Raw genomic sequence first — 20,685 nt, 5'->3', positions numbered from 1 at the left:
TAACTACCACAATATTAGGCAGGAACTGGGGAATGTAGATTGGGGCAGTTGCTTGAGAATAAAATCACATCTGGCATGTGGGAAACTTAACAGCCAGTTAATTGGAGTTCAGGACGAGCATGTTCCTGTGAAAATGAAGGATGAGGATGGGAAAGTTCGGGAAGCTTGGATGACCAGAGAAAGTGAAAGCTTAGCCAAAAAGGAAAAGGAGGCTTACAAAGGTTTAGGAAACTGAAGACAGACAGAGCCCTTGAAGAATACAAAGATAGCAGGGAAAAACTCAAACAAGGAATTAAGAGGGCTAAAAGAGGTCTTTGGCAAACTGATTAAAGAAAATCCCGAGGTGTTTTTATATAAATATAAAGGAAAGGGCATGTCCACTCAAGGATGAAGGCAGGAATTTATGCGTGGAGTTGGAGGAAGTGGGTGAGGTTCTTAACGAATACTTTGCATTGGTATTCACAAAGGAGAAGGACCTAGTGGATAGTGAGTCTCAATCTGTTGATCTTCTCGGGCTTGTCAGTATAAAAAGAATGTTGGATCTTTTGAAAAGCTTTTAAAGATATGATCTATCCCAGAATGTTGAGGGAGGCAGGTGAGGGGATTGCTGGGACCTTTGTATCCTTTTTAGTCACAGAAGAGATCTCATGGGACTAGGGTCCTTCCTCTTGTTTTTAAGAAGGGCAACAGGGATAATCCAGAAAATTGTATACTGGTGAGCCTTAAGTCAGTGGTAGGGTAATTATTGGAGAAGATTCATAGGGTTGGACTTGCTTACGTTTTGGGAAAAATATAGACATATTCATTATCTGCAGCATGGCTTTGTGCGATGAAGGCCGTATTTCGCAAATGTGACTGAGTTCTTTTAAGGCAGACAAAGTTGATTGAGGGTAGATCAGTAGATGTTGTCTTTCTGGAGTTTAGCAAGGTCTTTGAGAAGGTCCCTAATGGCAAGCTGATGGTAGCAGTGGAAGGATGCTTTTTCTGACTGGTGATTTGTGACCAATGGTTTTCCATAGGGATCAGGACTGGAACTCTTATTGTTTGTAATTTTTATAAATGATTTGGAGGAGAATGTAGATGACTTGATTAGGAAGATTGTAGGAGCTGTGGACAGTGAGGAGGATTTCCAGAGGATAGTGAACTATGTAGATGTGCTGGAGACTTGGGTGGAGAAATGGCAGATAATCTGGACAAAGACCTTTTGGAAGATCTAGTTGGGGGGGGGGAGTATATACTGAATGGCAGAACCCTTAATAGTATCATCATACAGAGGGATCTAGGCTTACAGGTAAGTGCACTCTTCCCTGAGAGTGGCAACACAAATGGATAAGTGGTCAAGAAGGCAAATAACATGCTTGTCTTCATCGGACAGGGCACAGAGTATAAGAATTGGCAAACCATGTTGTAGTTGCACACAACTTAATTTCGGCCAAATTTGGAATATTGTGTACAATTCTGGTTGCCATGCCACCAGAAGGATGTGGAGACTTTGGAAAAGATACAGAAAAGGTTTACCAGGATGTTGCCTGGTTTGGAGGGTATTAGCTGTGAGGAGAGATTGAACAAACTTAATTTGTTTTCAGTTGAATGTCGAAGGCTGAGGGGTGACATGATAGAAATTTACTAAATTGAGAGGCATGGATAGTCAGAATTTTTTTCCCCAGGGTAGAAATGTTAATTACTAGAGGACATAGGCTTAAGATAAGAGGATTGTTTAAAGGAGATATGAGAGACAATTTTCTTGAGAGGCTGGTAAATGTCTGGAATGTGCTGCTTACATTCCAGGAGGTGGATACATTAGCAACGTGCAAGAAGTATTTTGACAGACATATGAATAGGTAGGGAATAGAGGGTCACAGACTGTGTAGTGGCAAAAGGTTTTTAGTTTAGAAGGCATCGTGTTGGTGCAGTCTTGGTATGCCAAAAAGCCTGCTGTATTGATCTTTGATCTTTGCTCTTGGATCATTCACCCATACAGTCAATGGTAGGGTCCTGGCTTGTGTTAGAGGGAAAAAAGACATATGGGGTACGGATTTATAGCTCCTTGTACGTGGAGTCACAGGTGGGCAGGGTGGTGAAGAAGGCTTTTGGCACGCTTGTTTCATCAGTCAGAGCATTGAATATATGAGTTGGGATGTCTTGTTCCAGCTGAGGCCACATTTGGATGGCTGTGTGCAGGTCTGGTCGCTCTATTGTAGAAAGGATATTATTTAACGAGAAATGCAGAAAAGATTTATTAGGATGCTACCTGCACTGAAAGGTTTGAGTTATAAGGAGGGGTTGGCTAGGCTGAGACGTTTTTCCCCAGGAGCATAAGAGACTGAGGTGTGACCTTTTATAAGGGCCTGTAAAATCATGAGATAAGATAGTTAGTTAGCTAATGGCCTTCCCAAGGTGGGAGAGTCTAAAATTAGATGGCATAGGGTTAAGGTGAGAGGGAAGAAATACAAAAGGGTCCAGAGGGGCAATTTTTTCAGTGGTGAGTGTCTGGAATGGGCTGCCAGAGGTTGTGGCAGAAGCAAATCCAGTTTCATCATTTTAAGAAACATTTAGACAGGCACATGGTATAGAGCGAATTGGACCAAACACAGGCAAATGGGACTAGTTTAAACTGTAAAAACTGGTGGCATGGACAAATTATGCCAAAAGGTCTGTTTCCATGCAGTGGACCGATATAACTCTATAACTGCATAATTATAATAATCTTTGATCAAATGCAGCACAGTGGGGAAGCATAGGTTTTACTTAGTGTCTGCTTCACTTATTTGTTTATTGCTTTTTAGGACTAATTCTCTGGCAATTAGAAGCTGATTAATGTTGGTTTTTGTTCATGAATGATAAAACCTAGATCTGTTTATCTTAAGATTTTGCATATTTGAGTACTGCGTATGTTTACTATCTTTGTTTTGTGCCTATTTGTTTTTTGGAATTCCAGTTGGATTTCTTGCATCTACCAAGGTACCAAAAAAGGTTCTTATCAAAGTCCTTTCTTATCTATTCAATTGTGGCAAGAGAATCTCCTAGAATGGCTTTTTTTCCCCCACTCTTGTGCCATTCTCTCTGGTGTACCAGGAAGTTTAATATTCATGATTCCCTCCTAATTCTCAATTACATGCTGGTATCATCTTAAAATCCAGCATGTGTTTCCACAAAATCTATTTCTTTGTTTTGAGCGTTCTGATTTTTTTTGAGTGCTACCGTTTGGTTATCAGGGGCTCCACTTTCATTTCCACTAACTCATACTTGTTAGGTGATGCAGTCAGAAATGTCAGAACAAATACCTTCTGTTTTCCTTGCATGTTGTGGCTTTAACTCTAACAGAAGGTTGATCATTGAGTATACAAATTCTTCTAATTCTACTTGCATGGATCCAAATACCCGAAATGTCAGAGCAAATACCTTCTGTATTTGTTCTGACATTTCGGGTATTTGGATCCATGCAAGTAGAATTAGAAAAATTTGTAAACTCCATGATCAATCTTCTGTTAGAGTTAAAGCCACAACATGTAAGGAAAACATTAATTCCTTCAACACCATAGTGTTTAAATTGGTGCAACATAACAGATATGAGTTAGGTCAAAAGCTTTTCCTTAAAATAATGACTGTTACTTGAGGCCATCACCGTAAAGCACATCTTCTACAAAGTCAGGAGTCACATGACACCAGGTTATTGTCCAGTGGGTTTATTTGAAATCACAAGCTCCTGGAGTGCTGCTGCTTCTTCAGATTATGTCACCTGACGAAGGAGCAGCAGTCCAGAAACTTGTGATTTCAAATAAACTTGTTGGACTATGACCTGGTATCATTAGTCTTCTGACTTCGCCCACTGCAATCCAACACTGGCACCTCCGCATCACAACTTCCACAGACAAGTGAAGTCGCAACTGATGTATTTTTATTGGCTTATGTGCAAAGCCAGAAAATTTACCCAGGTAGTTACTACCATTTTATTGCATCTCAGATCTCCATTTCAAATTTAAACTTACCAATTGGCAACAACTATATTATACAGGGGTAGTCACTGTATTCTTTCCTCCATGTAGTAGCCTCCATAACCAACCCTTAAGCTGGAGAATCCATATTCCGTTGCAACGGTTTCATGACCTTGTTGACTACTTTTTCTCCTGGCTGGTTAGCTGAGTATTCCTTTGTTGACAGTTTTTTAAGCGGTTCTCTCGTTTTGCAGCCTCCCTCTTCTCCCACCACTTGCAACCTCCTTCATTCCACTCATTCCCTTGTATCCTCCCGCCATGTTACCCCCTCCATAGTGCAGCGTGTACCCCCTTCCACATGGCAGCCAACACCATTTCTCCTCTTCCCTTGCAGCACCCTCAACCCTGCAGCCTCTTACCTTTTTTCGCTTCGCTTGCAGCCTTCTGTCAGATAGAACTCCATGACAGTCAACCCCCTTGGTCGCAAAAGGCTTCTCCCCAGCAGTGGCAAAGGTCTCCCCTCCACGCACCAAGTGGCTCAAGGCTTCTCCCCATGAATAGCTTTCAGTGGCAAAAGGTGGCTTATTCGCTTACTTTCTTTTCTTTCTTACTCACTGTGTTCTTCCAAACTCAGACCTACTCTCAGATTCTTGTCAGTAGCATGCATGGAAGTGAACTAGCCTGTGATTGGAGGAGCAACTCCTCAGAGTCTGTCCATTCTCACCAGGAAGGTGACTCTAATGAATTATTGCCCCTCCATGACTGAATTTTCCTGGCATTTTGGAAGCAAATTTGAAACTGTTCCCATGTGTTTTGAGTGCTTTCCACATGCTGACAACATCCACCTGTACCTCTCCACCATCTGTGGTTTCATCCATTGTTTCTAAATGCCTGACTGCTTTTCTAACATCCAGTAGTCAATGAGCAAAAAAAAACAGTTTGAAGTAAATATAAAGAGATCCAAAACCATTTGTCTTTGGTCCATGCTGCAAATCCCTTCCCCGTCCATCAAGTCTAACCTTTTAAGTGGGTAATAGTTCAAAGCCAAAGCAGACTGTGTTCACAATCTTGGTTATTGACCTTCCAGTTACAGAGGGAACCCGAATATCCAAAGGACACGAGCAGAGAGTATTTTGTTTGGTTAATCGATGCCGGATAACATATTTAGACATGCATCGGGACCTTGCGGTCTTGTTTGGATGATCTGAAGTTCAATTAATAGAATACCGGATAATCGAGTTTCCTCTGTATGTATTAATGCCTTTGCTCAGACCATGTATACCGACTTCCATATCATCACCCAACTCCACCCTTGGCATGACTACTTTGAAACCTGCATCTATGCTATTATCTGGTTAATCATAATAGTTGTGAATATCTTTGTTTAAAGTCAAGAAGAAAGAGATTATTTATTGTCTGAACTTGTATCGGAAGCATCTTTTTGACATTGGATGTGGAATAAGAGGGGTAAGACCAACAAAATCAATAAACTCTTTCTGCAAAGACAAAGAGGAGTCCTGATTTTGAGCCCACCAACTAGTTTGGAATCTATCAATAATCCAAGCCACTGAATCTTATGATTCCAGTGTCACCCTGGCTGATCTTCCATTCCCTGACCACTTATACATTTAAGCTATTTACATCCTAAATTAAACCAAATCCTGTTCTACCTTCTCCCCTATGTTTGCTACTGTATATGGACTCCTGGTTAATGAATGCCTCAAATTTTAAATTTCTCCTGTTGATTGCTATTGCCATGGATGATTTGACACTCCTTATGTCTCATATACATGTCGTCTTTAACTTCACTGTGACATTGGACACATAGCTGACACCCAGTTCGACATCACTACTATATTTTCTCTAAACCTCTATTGCTTCTGCATTACTTGTCCCCACTTAGTTTAATTAGATGATAAATACCTCAAGGTAAATACTAGAAACAGAACCAAGAACAGTCCCTTTATGTATTAAAATATGTAGCCTCCAAAACGTGATAAGCACTACACTGTGAATGTGACTAACCGTCCTTAAATTTTTTGTCCATTCAATTCTTAGCACTTGGGATTATTTAACAAATTTTGTCAATTTTATAATTGTATGTAGTGTTGGACACCGATAAGTTTTTCAAGAAATGAGATCATAGGTTATGATCAGCACCTTGTATGTGAATAGCTGAAATGACATGCTGTCTGATACATTCCACCAGTCTCTGGGAAGTTAACCTATATACCTAGAATCACATTGGTACTGATGATGATATATTACATTACTTTTTGAGTGCTATGCAGAAACCCTTTTTGGCAGTATCCTATTAGAGTCATAGTCATAGAGATGTATAGCACGGAAACAGACCCTTCAATCCAACTCATCCATGCTGACCAGATATCCCAATCCAATCTAGTCCCACCTGCCAGTACCCAGCCCGTATCCCTCCAAACCCTTCCTGTTCACACACCCATCCTGATGCCTTTTAAATGTTGCAACCACTGCTTCCTCTGGCAGCTCATTCCATACACATACCACCCTCTGCGTGAAAATGTTGCCCCTTTTATATCTATCCCCTCTCACCCTAAACCTATGCCGTCTAGGTCTGGACTCTCCCATCCCAGGGAAGGGACTTTGTCTATTTATCCTATCTGTGCCCGTCATAGAACATGGAACATATAGAACTTAGAACACTACAGCACAGAACAGGCCCTTTGGCCCACGATGTTGTGTCGAACATTTGTCCTAGCTTAAGCACCTATCCATGTACCTATCCAATTGCCACATAAAGGTCACCAATGATTTTGACTCTGCCACTCCCACAGGCAGCGCATTCCATGCCCCCACCACTCTCTGGGTAAAGAACCTACCCCTGACTTCCCCCCCCCCCCCCCCCCCCCCATACCTTCCACCCTTCACCTTTATGTCCCCTTGTAACACTCTGTTGTACCCAGGGAAAAAGTCTCTGACTGTCTACTCTATCTATTCCCCTGATCATCTTATAAACCTCTATCAAGTCACCCCTCACCCTTCGGCGTTCCAACAAGAAAAGGCCTAGTACTCTCGACCTATCCTCGTACGACCTATTCTCCATTTTAGGCAACAGCCTGGTAGATCTCCTCTGCACTCTCTCCAAAGCTTCCACATCTTTTCTAAAGTGAGGCAACCAGAACTGCACACAGTACTCCAAATGTGGCCTTACTAATGTCCTGTACAGCTGCAACATCACCTCACGACTCTTGATTTCAATCCCTCTGCTAATGAACGCTAATACACCACAGGCCTTCTTACAAGCTCTATCCACCTGAGTGGCAACTTTCAAAGAGCTATGAACATAGACCCCAAGATCCCTCTGTTCCTCCAACTTACTAAGAACCCTACCGTTAACTCTGTATTCTGCATTCTTATTCGTCCTTCCAAAATGGACAACCTCACACTTGACAGGGTTGAATTCCATCTGCCACTCCTCAGCCCAGTCATGATTTTATAAATCTCTATAAGGTCACCCCTCAGCCTCTGATGCTCCAGGGAAAACAGACCCAGCCTATTCAATCTCTCCCAATAGCTCAAATCCGCTAGGAGAAAGTGAGGACTGCAGATGCTGGAGATCAGAGCTTAAAAACTGGTGCTTTTCCAGCAACACATTTTTAAGCTCTATAGCTCAAATCCTCCAAACCTGGCAACATCCTTGTAAATCTTTTCTGAACCCTTTCAAGTTTCACAACATCTTTCCGATAGGAAGGAGACCAGAGCTGCACTCAATATTCCAACAGTGACCTAATCAATGTCCTGTACAGCCGCAATGTGACCTTTCAACTCCTGTACTCCATACTCTGACCAATAAAGGAAAGCATATCAAACATCTTCATTATTCTATCTGCCTGCGACTCCAAGGAGCTATGAACCTGCACTCCAAGGTCTCTTTGTTCAGTAACACTCTCTAGCACCTTGCCGTTAAGTGTATAAGTCCTGCTAAGGTTTGCTTTCCCAAAATGTAGCACCTTGCATTTATCTAAATTAAACTCTATCTGCCACTGCTCAGCCAATTGGCCCATCTGATCAAGTTCCTGTGGAAATCTTCTTTGCTGTCCACTACACCTCCAATTTTGGTGTCACCAGCAATCTTACTAACTACACCTCTTATGCTCACATCCAAATCATTTATATAAATGAAGAAAAGCAGTGGGCCCAGCACCGATCCTTGTGGCACTCCCCTGGTCACAATCCTCCTGTCTGAAAAACAACCCTCCACCACCACCTTCTGTTTTCCACCTTGTGAGCCAGTTCTGTATCCAAATGGCGAGTTCTACCTGTATTGCATGAGATCTACGGGTAAAAAATGAGGTCTGCAGATGCTGGAGATCACAGCTGAAAATGTGTTGCTGGTTAAAGCACAGCAGGTTAGGCAGCATCCAAGGAACAGGAAGTTCGACGTTTCGGGCATAAGCCCTTCATTCCTGATGAAGGGCTTATGCCCGAAACGTCGAATTTCCTGTTCCTTGGATGCTGCCTAACCTGCTGTGCTTTAACCAGCAACACATTTTCAGCTTACATGAGATCTAACCTTGCAAACCAGTCTCCCATGGGGAACCTTGCCGAATGCTTTACTGAAGTCCATATAGATCACATCCACCGCTCTGCCCTCATCAATCCTCTTTGTTACTTCTTCAAAAAACTCAATCAAGTATGTGAGGCATGATTTCCCACGCACAAAGCCATGTTGACTATCCCTAATGAGTCCTTGCCATTCCAGATACATGTACATCCTGTCCCTCAGGATTCCCTCCAACAACTTGCCCACCACCGACATCAGGCTTACTGGTCTATAGTTCCCTGGTTTGTCCTTACCACCCTTCCTAAACAGTGGCACCACGTTAGCCAACCTTCAGTCTTCTGGCACCTCACCTGTGACTATCGATGATACAAATATCTCAGCAAGAGGCCCAGCAATCACTTCCTTAGCTTCCTATAAAGTTATAGAGTGCACCTGATCAGGTCCTGGGAATTTATCCACTTTTATGTATTTCAAGACATCCAGCACCACCACCTCTGTAATATGGTTAGATGCGAGCTTCACTTGTGTTGCTACTGTATACTAGTAGCATGAGAGAATTTGCTTCACGTGTCACTTAAATGTTTGAGATACATTACTCACCAGGGAATTCTGTATTAGACTGGGCACCTTGTGAATAGATAGTGACAGCCACTGGCACAATGAGCTGATCAGGTTAGAAGTTACCTTTCGGGATAGCTTTGAATACTTGGTATTTAACTGTCAGTCATTATCTAACTGGTCTCCATGGTCTCACCTCTGTTGATAATTGGATTCCAATTGATAATCAGCACCCTTCTCATACAGTAGAAAATATTGTTCCCATTTGCATTAGTATTTTTATATCTTGATAAGTGCAAGACAAAATGTTTCAAAAAATGTTTCAATACTCCAGGTCTCTACTACCAAATGACTGTTATAAATACCATTGGAATATGCTGTCAGAAAGTATGCTTATTGGTCTACATTGTATTATGGTGAAAGTACCACTTTTTGATTTCTGGGATAATGTGGGGGGAGGGGAAATGAGGAAGCTGTTGAAGTCCACATTTATCCCATGTGCTTACAAGTACCAAGGTAGCGGTTTGGCGGTGGAGGAAGCTCGGGATCTGCATGTCCTTGACTGAGTGGTAGGGGGAATTGAATTGTTCAGCCATGGGGCGGTGGGATTGATCGGTGCGGGTGTCCCAGAGATGTTCTTTGAAGCGATCTGCATGAAGTGCCCTGTCTCTCCAATGTAGAGGAGACCACACCAGGTGCAATGTGTGCAGTAGATGACATTGGAACAAGTAAGATAAATTTCTGACGGATGTGGAAGGATTCCTTGGGGCCTCGGATGGAGGTGAGGGGAGTGGTATGCATGCAGGTTTTGCACATCTTGCGGTGGCAGGGAAAGATGTGGGGTGCGGGCTGATGGGATGTGTGGACCTGATGAGGAAGTCGCGGAGGGAATTGTCTCTCTGGAACGCTGATAGGGGTAGGGAGGGAAATATATCTTTGGTGATGGGGTCCGTTTGGAGGTGGCGGAGGATGATGCGATGTATGTGGAGGTTGGCGGGGTGGCAGGTGAGGACAGGGGAGTTCTGTCTTTGTTGCGTTGGCAGGGGTGGTGTTTAAGGGAAGTGGTGTATGAAGTGGAGGAGATGCACTGGAGGGCATTGTTAACCACGTGGGAAGGGAAGTTATGATCATGGAAGAAGGTCATCTGGGACTTTCTGAGGTGGAATTGGTCATCATGGGAACAGATGCGGTGGAGGCGTAGGATTTGGGAATAAAGGATGGTGTATTTACAGGAGGTAGGATGGGAGGAGATGTAGTCTTGGTAGCTGTGGGAGTTGGGCTTGAAGTAGATGTCTCTGGTTAGTCGGTCGTTGGAGACAGTGATGAAGAGGTCCAGAAGGGGAGGGAAGTGTCCAAGATGGTCCAGATGAAGTTGCGGTCGGGATGTAAGGTGTTCATAAAGTTGATGAACTGCTCAATCTCCTCGTGGGAGCACGAGGCGGCACCGATGTAGTCGTCGATGTAGTGGAGGAACAGGTGGGGGGTGGTGCTGTTGTAACCACGATGTAAGAGGAGAGTTTCTGGACTTAGGGGGACAGGATGGTGTTGAGGTAGGAAGAGAAGAGTTCAGTGGGACAGGCGCAGGCTGAGACAATTGTCAATTTGGGGCAATCAGGTTTGTGAACCTTAGGAAGGGGTAGAATTGGGCAGTGTGGGGTTCATGGACAATGAGGTTGGAGGCTGTGGGTAAGAGATCCCCAGAGTGGATGAAGTTGCGAATAGTCTGGGAGATGATGGTTTGGTGATGGGAGCTGAGGTTGTGATCAAAGGGACAGTAGGAGGAGGTGTCTGCAAATTGGTGCCTGATTTCAGTGGTATAGAAGTCAGTGCGCACCACGCCCTTGACCTCCTCCAAGATTTTCATTTCTCCTGCCCCCAATGCCTCACCTACATTATGGACATCCAGTCCCTGTACAGATTGATCTGCCATGATGAAGGTCTCCAAGCCCTCTGTTTCTTCCTCTCTAGCCATCCCAACCAGTATCCTTCCACTGACACCCTCATTTGCCTGACTGAATTGGTCCTCACCCTCAACAACTTCTCCTTCCAATCCTCCCACTTCCTCCAAACCAAAGGGATAGCCATGGGCATCCGCATGGGTCCCAGCTATGCCTGCCTGTTCATTGGATACATGGAACAGTCCATCTTCCAGAGTTACACTGACACCACCCCCACCTGTTCCTCCGCTACTTCGAAGACTGTATCAGCGCCGCCTCATGCTCCCATGAGGAGGTTGCACAGTTCATCAACTTTACCAACATCTTCCACCCTGACCTCAAATTCACCTGGACCCTTTCCTTCCTGAACCTCTCCACCACCATCTCTGGCGACCGACGAACCACAGACATCTACTATAAGCCTACCAACTCCCACAGCTACTTAGACTACACCTCCTCCCACCCTACCTCCTATAAAAGTGCCATCCCTTATTCCTAATTCATCCGCCTCCGCCACATTTGTTCCCACAATAACCAATTCCATCTCAAAGTCCCAGATGGCCTCCTGCTTCCATGATCGCACCTTCCCTTATCATGTGGTTGACGATGCCCACCAGCATATCTCCTCCACTTCACGCACCACCATCCTTGAACCCCACCAGTCCCAATGCAATAGGAAAAGAACCCCCCAGCCCTCACCTTCCATCCCACAAACCTCCGCATACATCGCATCATCTTCTGCCACCTCCAAACGGACCCCACCACCAAAGATATATTTCCCTCCCTACCTCTATCAGCATTCCAGAGAGACAATTCCCTCCGCGACTCCCTCATCAGGTCCACACATCCCACCAGCCTGCACCCCACACCTCCGTCCAAGGCCTCGAGGAGTCCTTCTGCATCCATCAGAAATTTACCTCTACCAATGTCATCTCCAGCGTCCGTTGTACCAGGTGTGGTCTTCTCCACATCTGGGAGACAGGACACATTCTTGCGGACCATTTCAGAGAGCATCTCTGGGACACCCGTACCCATCAACCCCACTGCCCCATGGCTGAACACTTCAACTCCCCCCTACCACTCAGTCAAGGGCATGCAAATCCTGGGCTTCCTCCACTGCCAAACCTTTGCCACCTGATGCCTGGGGATAAACGCCACATATTCTGCTTGGGACCCTGCAACCACACTGGAAAATGTGGATTTCAACAGCTTCCTCATTTCCCCTCCCCAACATTATCCCAGTCCCAAACCTCCAACTCGGCACCGCCCTCCGGACCTGTCCATCATCTCTCCCCCCCCCCCCACCTGTCACCTTCTCCCTCACCTTCATCCACCTATCGCTTTATTGCTTTCTCAGCTACCTTCTTTCCCCTCCCCCCTCCCATTTATCTCTCCACCTTCCATCCCACCCCACAAGCCTCATTCATAATGAAGAGTAAAAAGTGAGGTCTGCAGATGCTGGAGATCACAGCTGAAAATGTGTTGCTGGTTAAAGCACAGCAGGTCAGGCAGCATCCAAGGAACAGGAAATTTGACGTTTCGGGTGATGTAGGGCTCTGGCCTGAAACGTCGAATTTCCTGTTCCTTGGGTGCTGCCTAACCTGCTGTGCTTTAACCAGCAACACATTTTCAGCTCATTCATAATGAAAGGCTTATGCCCGAAACGTTGATTATCCTGCTCCTCAGATGCTGCCTGACCTGTGCTTTTCCAGCAACACACTATTAATTCTGCACTAAGCCTATTCTATGATCATTCAGATGTGCGTACAGTATGAGCAACATCCAAATCTTTCTTCTCTCTATAAATAATTGCTGTTGTTTCCAACTGAATGGCATCTGAGAGTTATTTTGAATTGTTCCTTGTTCTATATTTATTTACTTATTGCTTTAGGAGCTGTTCACCCGATCACTGACCGAGAGTGATATGAGGACTGCTCCTTACGAATTTCCAGAGGAGAGTCCAATCGAACAGTTGGAGGAGAGACGGCAACGTTTGGAACGCCAGATCAGTCAGGATGTGAGGTAAACTGAATTGCTGTACAACTCTAGGTGGTGTGCCTTTTTAATAATTTGCTCCATCAAATGATGTAAACAGCAAGAACATTATTGTTATTTATTTTGCAGTATGTGCTATTGAACATAGCTGCAAATAGTAGGCCATTCAACCCCTCAAGCCTGCTTTGCCATTCAGTATGGTCATAGCTGATCATTGAGCCTATTCCTCCCCTCCCCCATATCATCCCCTCCCTCATATCATTTGATCCCTTTTAGCCACCAGAACCATATCTACCACCTCCTTGAAAAAACAATGTTTAGCCTCAGTCACTTCCACAAATCACCTCTGGTAGTAGAAATTTATCCTCATCTCAGTCCTAAAAGGTTTACCCTTTATCCTTAAGCTATGATCCTTGGTTCTGGACTCTCCCACCATCAGGAACATCCTTCCTTCCTGTATCTAACTGTCTAGTCCTGTTAGAATTTTATAGCTCCCCCCGCCCCACCTCCTAAGCACCATGGAATACAATCCAAATTGATTCAATCTGTACCCATTTGTCAGTCCTGCTGTCCAAGGAATCAATTTGTTAAATTGTGGCTGCACTCTACCTGTATTAAAACATCCTTCCTCAGATAAAGAGACCAAAACTCCAAACAATATTCCAGGCGTGTGCTCACCAATACACTGTACAATGGCAGCTGGACCTCCTTCTTCCTGTACTTGAATCTATGCCATGAAGGCCAATGTACAGTTTGCCATCTTTACTACCTGCTGCACCTACTTGCACATAGTGTGCTACACATCCAGGTATCCCTTTCTGAATTTACAGACATTCAACTAGTAATTGTCTGTTGTGGTTTTGATGCCATACTAGGTTACCTTACACTTAACTACATTGTTTGTTAGCTAACTAAATCCAGTAAGCAAGATCAGTGTGAAAAATGTAAATGTTGCAACAGTTCGAGATTGGAATTAAAATAGAGTGGAGAAATGTGTGTAATATTCAATACCTGTTTGCTTGACATCTTCTAGATCATCATTATAACAGTTGATTGGACTTAATTGGTGCTGCTCTACTAATTAATTCTAGTTTTTATTTTTCTGAATGAATTTTTAAAAATTATGTTGATATTTATTGAATCTTCAGGTACCCTTTGAATAAAAATTAAGCAATTAAAGAAGTTCTCACTTAGAAATAGCTATAAATTTTGAGTGTGATACCATCATCCGTTCAGTGATCAGTTATTAACATTAAATGGAAGAGAAAAGACTGACCAAATTTGACCTCACCATTGTGAGAAATTATAAATTAGTTTACTTTGTATAATCCATTAGGCTTTTCTGAAGAAAAGTACTAACTGATTAATTGTAAGAGGAGTTGTGCACTTGTCAACAATGGAATGCGAGTTGAAAATCCCATCATGGATGTGATTAAATCTTGTGGTGGTTTGACCAGTGTTACCCAGCAGTGGATTGCTGAATGTAATAATCATATTTATTGGTCAAATATTATTGTACAAGATGACAAGTGTAAGTAACTTAACTCTATTTGTTACCAAATTTAGCTGCAATTTGTTTACTTACCAAACCTTCACACACCAAAATGAAGACACAAATTGACAAAAGGATGTAATTGTGTTGTATATCAAACTTATCTCTGGTGGGAAAAAAAGATGAATGCAGTTGGAAGGTTAACATTCTTCGCTATATCTTCCATGTCTACATGCTTTCCCTTAATTTTTTGTATTCATACTTAAGGTTGCTTTTTCTGATGAAAGGCCATTACGAATGGGATTGATCCTCAGCACCTTTTCTTTTTATTAGGTGACCTTGTTCAAGTAGCTCCATGTTGCCAAGTTAGAGCCCTTCTAGCAGAGTTATGGATTCAAGTCTCACAGCTGAATGTTTCTGTCAGCAACCAGTGGAGGGAGAAGCTATGTTCAGAGTAGAAGAGAATGCATGATGTTTTGTCTCTTGAAAGGCAAAACTGACGATGCCAAATGTTCATTCACTGCTGTGGTAGAAAGAAGCGCAGAAAGATTAATCACAGTAGTTTTAATATTGGCGAAGAGAGTTTGGAAATATACTGGGAAAGGATTGGAACTAAAACACTTTTTTTTAATAGAAGATGCAGAAAAGCCATTATGTTTGTGACATTGACAATTGGTTCTAAATGACCACTTGACCATTAATGATAAGATAGCCTTTGTGGAGCACTCATTCTCCATGATGTTTTATTTCTAACATGATACTGGTTTTACTCTCGCTATAGTTTGGAGATGCTGGTGTTGGGCTGGGATGTACAAAGTTAAAAATCACACAACACCAGGTTATAGTCCAACAGGTTGAATTGGAAGCACTAGGTTTTGGAGCACCGCTCCTTCATCAGGTGGTTGAGGAGGGCACATTGTAAGACACCGAATTTATAGCAAAAGTTTACACTGTGATGTAACTGAAATTATACATTGTAAAATACCTTGATTGTTTGTTGAGTCTTTCATCTGTTCGAAGTGAAACTATCATGGTATTCTAACAGATGAAAGACTCAACAAACAATCAAGGTATTTTACAGTGTATAATTTCAGTGCTTCCAATTAAACCTGTTGGACTATAACCTGGTGTTGTGTGATTTTTAGCTTTACACTAGCTACTTAGTTTAATTTGTGTGTCCATTGCTCCTTTTGGAACCAGAAGTTAGTTACACATAATGCGTGGGCAGTCTGCGACATGTAAGTGTTTTTACATTCAAGTCTAAGCTATACAAGTTCCCATTGTAACAGAACAATGCTCAGGTTTTATTATTAGAACTTGCCTCATGCCAGTTTTGTGCCATGCTGGGCTCATTATTGCCATGCAACTAATGATCTGTGCAGCAAATGGAATTGCAAATTCTGGTTGTGTTTAAGATAATTTTGACTACTTGTTTGTTTAAATGTCTGCAAAGATTTAGAACTTCAACATACTGTTTTAAGATTTGAGAAATTGAAGAAAGATGGTACATATTTTTGTCTATGTTGAAAATCTCCGTCCGTCACCAACCATTTTAATCTGTCATGCTGTTTGTAGAAACCACTAAAATGATTAGAATATTAATGCAAATAAAGGGGGGGGCGGGGGAAGCCAAAAAATAGTTCAAATTGATAAGACAGTTTGTGATGCATCACAGTTTGTGAACTGTAGTTAGAAAATATGTTTGCTAATGTCTGGATTAACTAGCTTATCTTATCTTTTTTTTCCATTTCCCTTTTCTGTCCTTGCATCCTTTGTCTTGCTTCTGCCTGCCATCTTCAGACTAGAACCAGAAATTTTGCTCAGAGCCAAACAGGACTTCATGAAAATTGACAGCGCTACAGATCTACAGTGAGTCTTTCTGCACTCCCAAAGAAGTGCTTCTTCAGCCTGGTACCAATCATGTATCTACAGAATAGTCATGGATATTCTCTGCTTTCATTTTTGCTCTTTCACAGGTTTCTATAAGTGGATTGGTCATGCACTTATGATTGAGTGAACTAATCATTGAGCACTGATCGAAGATCTATTTTTCAATTAAGAAAGGTCTTTAATGACAGATTATAGAATCCAGATACAATTGAAACTTTTTTTATTTAAGTGATTTCATCTTCAATAATAAGATCCTGTCTTAGGTTTTTTTTGCTTTGCAAGTTTTCTTCTCAATTTCAAAATATTTTTGAATATTTTGAATTTGAACTTTAACATGATATTCAGGTTCGCAGTTCAAGTGCAGCATGTAAATTATGACTTGAAAAATAAAATTTCAGTGTTTATCCTTAGGCTAAGGTTTGAAATGTTGTGGCCACTGGAAGTTTAGTTCCAAATTCTTTTTTTCATTTTTGGCATTGCAAAAAATAATGGCTCATGGAGACAAGCCTTTTGATTGTGTCAGAGTGAATTGGACTAAAAGCCATTTACGGATTGGGAACTGATGCGTAGTCTTACTTTTCTCTTGGCTGATGTTGTAAGGGAATTCTTCAGGCCTGGAGGTGAGCTCTTAATTACAGTTCATTCTGTGCAGTCATCAGATATAACTAGTTATGCTGGGTTTTTTTCTGTAATACTTGTCTGTGAGATGTATCCATCCTATGAAGCTTTGACTAGGAAATGAGTAGGATATTTCCATTCCTGTAGCTTAGAAAGCCATTCTTAATGGATCATTGGTTGAATGAAAGAATGATGGTTTAATAATGAAAAAGGACATTTAAGTTCTGGCAAGATCATGCAGGCTGCCATTCTTTTCTAAAAGATTTAAGTTTCATAGGATTAAAATTATGATGGCGTTTGAAAGGATAGCCACATAAAAGCTTCTCCCAATTCTCTGTAACAAAAGGGCACACCTATAGTATAGCAACAACCTAATGCTGATCAAATAAAGAACTTGGAAGGACTTGCTTTATCCAGAAAACAGTGAGAATGTGAATCCCACTGCCAGGTGAATGGTTGGGGCAGACTGAATCGACTCATTTTAAGGGTTCACTTCATGTACGCATGAGAGAGGAGGCAATGAGAAGTATACAGAATGAGGCAGGAAGAGTTCGTAATGGTTGGGAGGATTCTTGTGTAGTTCAATCATTGACGTTAGGTAAGCTAATGGCGAGCTTAAGTAATTCTGAAATGTAGCAATTCTCAGATATCATTTGCCATTTGCGAAACGGCACAACAGATAATTTCTGACATTTCAGCCAGGTGCAGTCGTGGGTTGAAAGTTTTGATTTTATTTGTGAAATCTTTGGAAACAATAATGAAATTTGAAAATTGTGGTTTATTTTTAACACTTCTAATTTTAAGCAATTAGCAGCACCTTGAGAGCAAATAAATGATGCATTGGATCCATGTATAAGATTTACCAAGTTGGCATTCAGATTGGGATTTGTGAAAGTATTGATATGTTTCTACCGTACTATTATAATTAGTTGCACATTTCACATTCCACAGATTGTAAATTCTGAGCTTTGTTATAATATAGTTCCTTCATTTGCATTAGTTTGATGACTTCTGGCAAAGAATCTTCTCTAACAAATGCAAATACATCAAGGTGTGACCTTTGCAGTGAACTCAAGCTTTCCAGTTGAATACTTCACATAATTGAGTTGCTTTATGATCTATCCTTTGGACGTCTTCCTTTAGACACTACAAGGACCAAATTGATGCCACAACAGAGAAGTATCCTGAAGAAAAGGAGAATGAGATTGAGCAGGAATTCCAGAGAGTTCGCATATTTGGAGAAGAAAAATGTGGGGTACGATAGAACTTTTGTTTTTGTCACATTTTCTTTTTTATTTAACATGGTTTCATTTTGATTCATTACCAGCTAAATATATATTTTACAACTTATTATCTTGGAATTGACACATTGCAACTCCAGCATTGTAATCTAGGTGATGGCGCAACATGTTCCACCATGGGGCATTTCCCTTCACCAAGTAGAATATAAGAGTTGAAAGGAAAATTGCTGTGAGCATCTTTTATATGGCTCTTGGAGGTAGCAATCAACCTATGGGGAGACTGAGATAATGTGAACAGGTTTTTTGCCTGTTTTCAAGGAATTATAGCAGGCAAGTAATAAATGGGTAGAACCCAACAAAGAATTGCATGTGAAGGATTCAGCTCAACAAAGCCTCTCAAACTCTTTGATGTGAAGCAAAACTGTTTTCGGTGGCAGGACGGTAACCAGAGGACGTGTACGTAAGATGATCAGCAAGAGAAATGGCGAGTGAGGAGAACTGTGTGTTGTCAATAACTGTGTCCTGTGACAGTTACCAGTGCTGTGAAGTGACTGATCAAGACTCTAAGCTTGGTCAAGTAAACTGCTCACTATAGTTTGCAGCTGTTCAAGAAGAAAGGACTTCAATGTTATTGTGTACAGTTCTGGTGGCCCCATTACAGGAAGGATGTGGAAGCATTGGAAAAGGTGCAGAGAAGATTTACCACGATGTTGCCTGGTCTGAACGGAAAGTCTTATGAGAAAAGGCTGAGAGACTTGGGTCTGTTCTCGTTGGAAAGAAAAAGGCTAAGGGGGGAATTTGATAGAGACATACAAGATGATCAGAGTATTAGATAGGGTAGACAGTGAAATACGTTTTCTTAGGATTATGAATTCAGCTTGTACGAGAGGGCATAACTACAAATTGAGGGGTGATAGATTTAAGACAGATGTCAGAGGAAAGTTCTTTACGCAGAGAGTGGTAAGGGCGTGGAATGCCCTACCTGCCAATGTAGTCAACTCAGCCACATTGGGGAGATTTAAACAATCCTTAGATAAACACATGGATGATTTTGGGATAGTGTAGGGGGACGAGGTGAGAATAGTTCACAGGTCAGCGCAACATCGAGGGCCTGTTCTGCGTTGTATTGTTCTATGTTTTATGTTCTATAACTGTGGTAGAGTAACCAAAGGTAAAGGAGAGAAAATACTTTACAAACACCAAGTCGTATTGGTGATCAAGGGAATATCATCTTCATATTAATCATTTAAATGAGGTCTAAAATAAAATAATTTAGCAAGCCAAGAGCTATAATATTAATGAAATTCAACACAGTCATAAGATATGCTTACAGCTTTTTGAAATATGAATTGAGAAGTTTGGTTTTTCAGTAATTCTTGATTGTTGATTTTTTCCTTGTGTCTGTAATAAGTCTTAATGAGAACATCACCCACAAATAATCCTTTGTTTTTATGAATTTTTTTTCATTAATCACAGGTTCCTTTCACAGACCTTCTGGATGCTGCCAAATGTGTTGTCAAAAGCCTGTTTGTTCGAGAGAAGTACATGGCTCTCTCTCTGCAGAGCTTTGGTAAGACTACTAAGAGGTTTCTGGAGCAACTGGGAGACAGGCAGTGTCAAGCAAACATGTATGATGAAAACCTGGAAGCGCCCATTTCACCAGGTGAGACCAGACAGAAAATTGTCAGCAGCAGGAGATTCTGTTAAAAGCTTTAGGTGACAGATGGTGATTGTTGCTGGCTCTCAAATAAAAATAATCTGATTGGCAAACAGGAAATTATTTCTGAAACAGCATGTACTGGATGTTAATAACCTTTAAAATCAAATGCTGATGGTTTAAGCTGGAGCTTTTACAGGTATTATCCATTGAATCAAAAACTCAGATACCATTTGATAGGCTGTGAAAGATCAAATTTTAAGGGGTAATTGGTGAATGTTAGCACCATGAAATGGCTCTTCAGCAAATCAATAGTCATTTTTTAACTACAATCATTATTGTTTTCCATTGACTCAATTATCGGCAAGATTTTTAAAATTTAAATCAAGTACAGGCAATGTTGTGACTAGGAAATAAGTCTTCAAAAAGAGTTTTGTTCTGTGAATGTGAGTGGAATAAACAATTGAGTATTTTGAAAGATCAGCTGCTGATTTGGTACAAGCCCATTTTGTACTGCTGCTATGGGCTGGTTTAATCTCCTTACTCTCTACAGCAAGTAGAGAAAACATTTACAGTTCCCATTAATATAGCAAGTTTTAATCTAGATTCAACAAATTAATGTCAGAACATCAAGTTCCTATTGAATATAATGTGTGTAGCAATAGTAAGTCTTTATTCTATGAAAATGCTACATTGCTTATACATTGATTAAATATGCCCGGAAGTTACATGTGGAATTTAGTGCAGCAGGGGGAGCCCAACAACCACCAAGACAGGCTGACTTTCTGAATTCCATTCGCATCGGTGGCTTCTGCCAAA

General features: G+C 41.6%; 1 protein-coding gene across 2 annotated transcripts in view; it reads left to right on the top strand.

The window, feature by feature from the left end:
* Nucleotides 1-20,685, top strand: part of LOC132828346 (AMP deaminase 2-like) — a 168,226-nt gene that overhangs the window by 99,085 nt on the left and 48,456 nt on the right. The window contains exons 3-6 of one of the 2 annotated variants that reach the window (XM_060845370.1): nt 12,865-12,995; nt 16,261-16,329; nt 18,112-18,223; nt 19,686-19,872. In XM_060845370.1, the coding sequence (XP_060701353.1) occupies nt 12,865-12,995; nt 16,261-16,329; nt 18,112-18,223; nt 19,686-19,872 (499 nt within the window). The remainder of the gene's footprint in view (nt 1-12,864; nt 12,996-16,260; nt 16,330-18,111; nt 18,224-19,685; nt 19,873-20,685) is intronic. The other variant, XM_060845371.1, reaches the window with a different exon arrangement.

The sequence above is a fragment of the Hemiscyllium ocellatum genome, chromosome 26 (genome assembly GCF_020745735.1).
Source record: "Hemiscyllium ocellatum isolate sHemOce1 chromosome 26, sHemOce1.pat.X.cur, whole genome shotgun sequence".
NCBI lineage: Eukaryota > Metazoa > Chordata > Chondrichthyes > Orectolobiformes > Hemiscylliidae > Hemiscyllium > Hemiscyllium ocellatum.
Note: the sequence above shows the minus strand (reverse complement) of the source record. Positions and strands in the feature narration are given on the sequence as shown.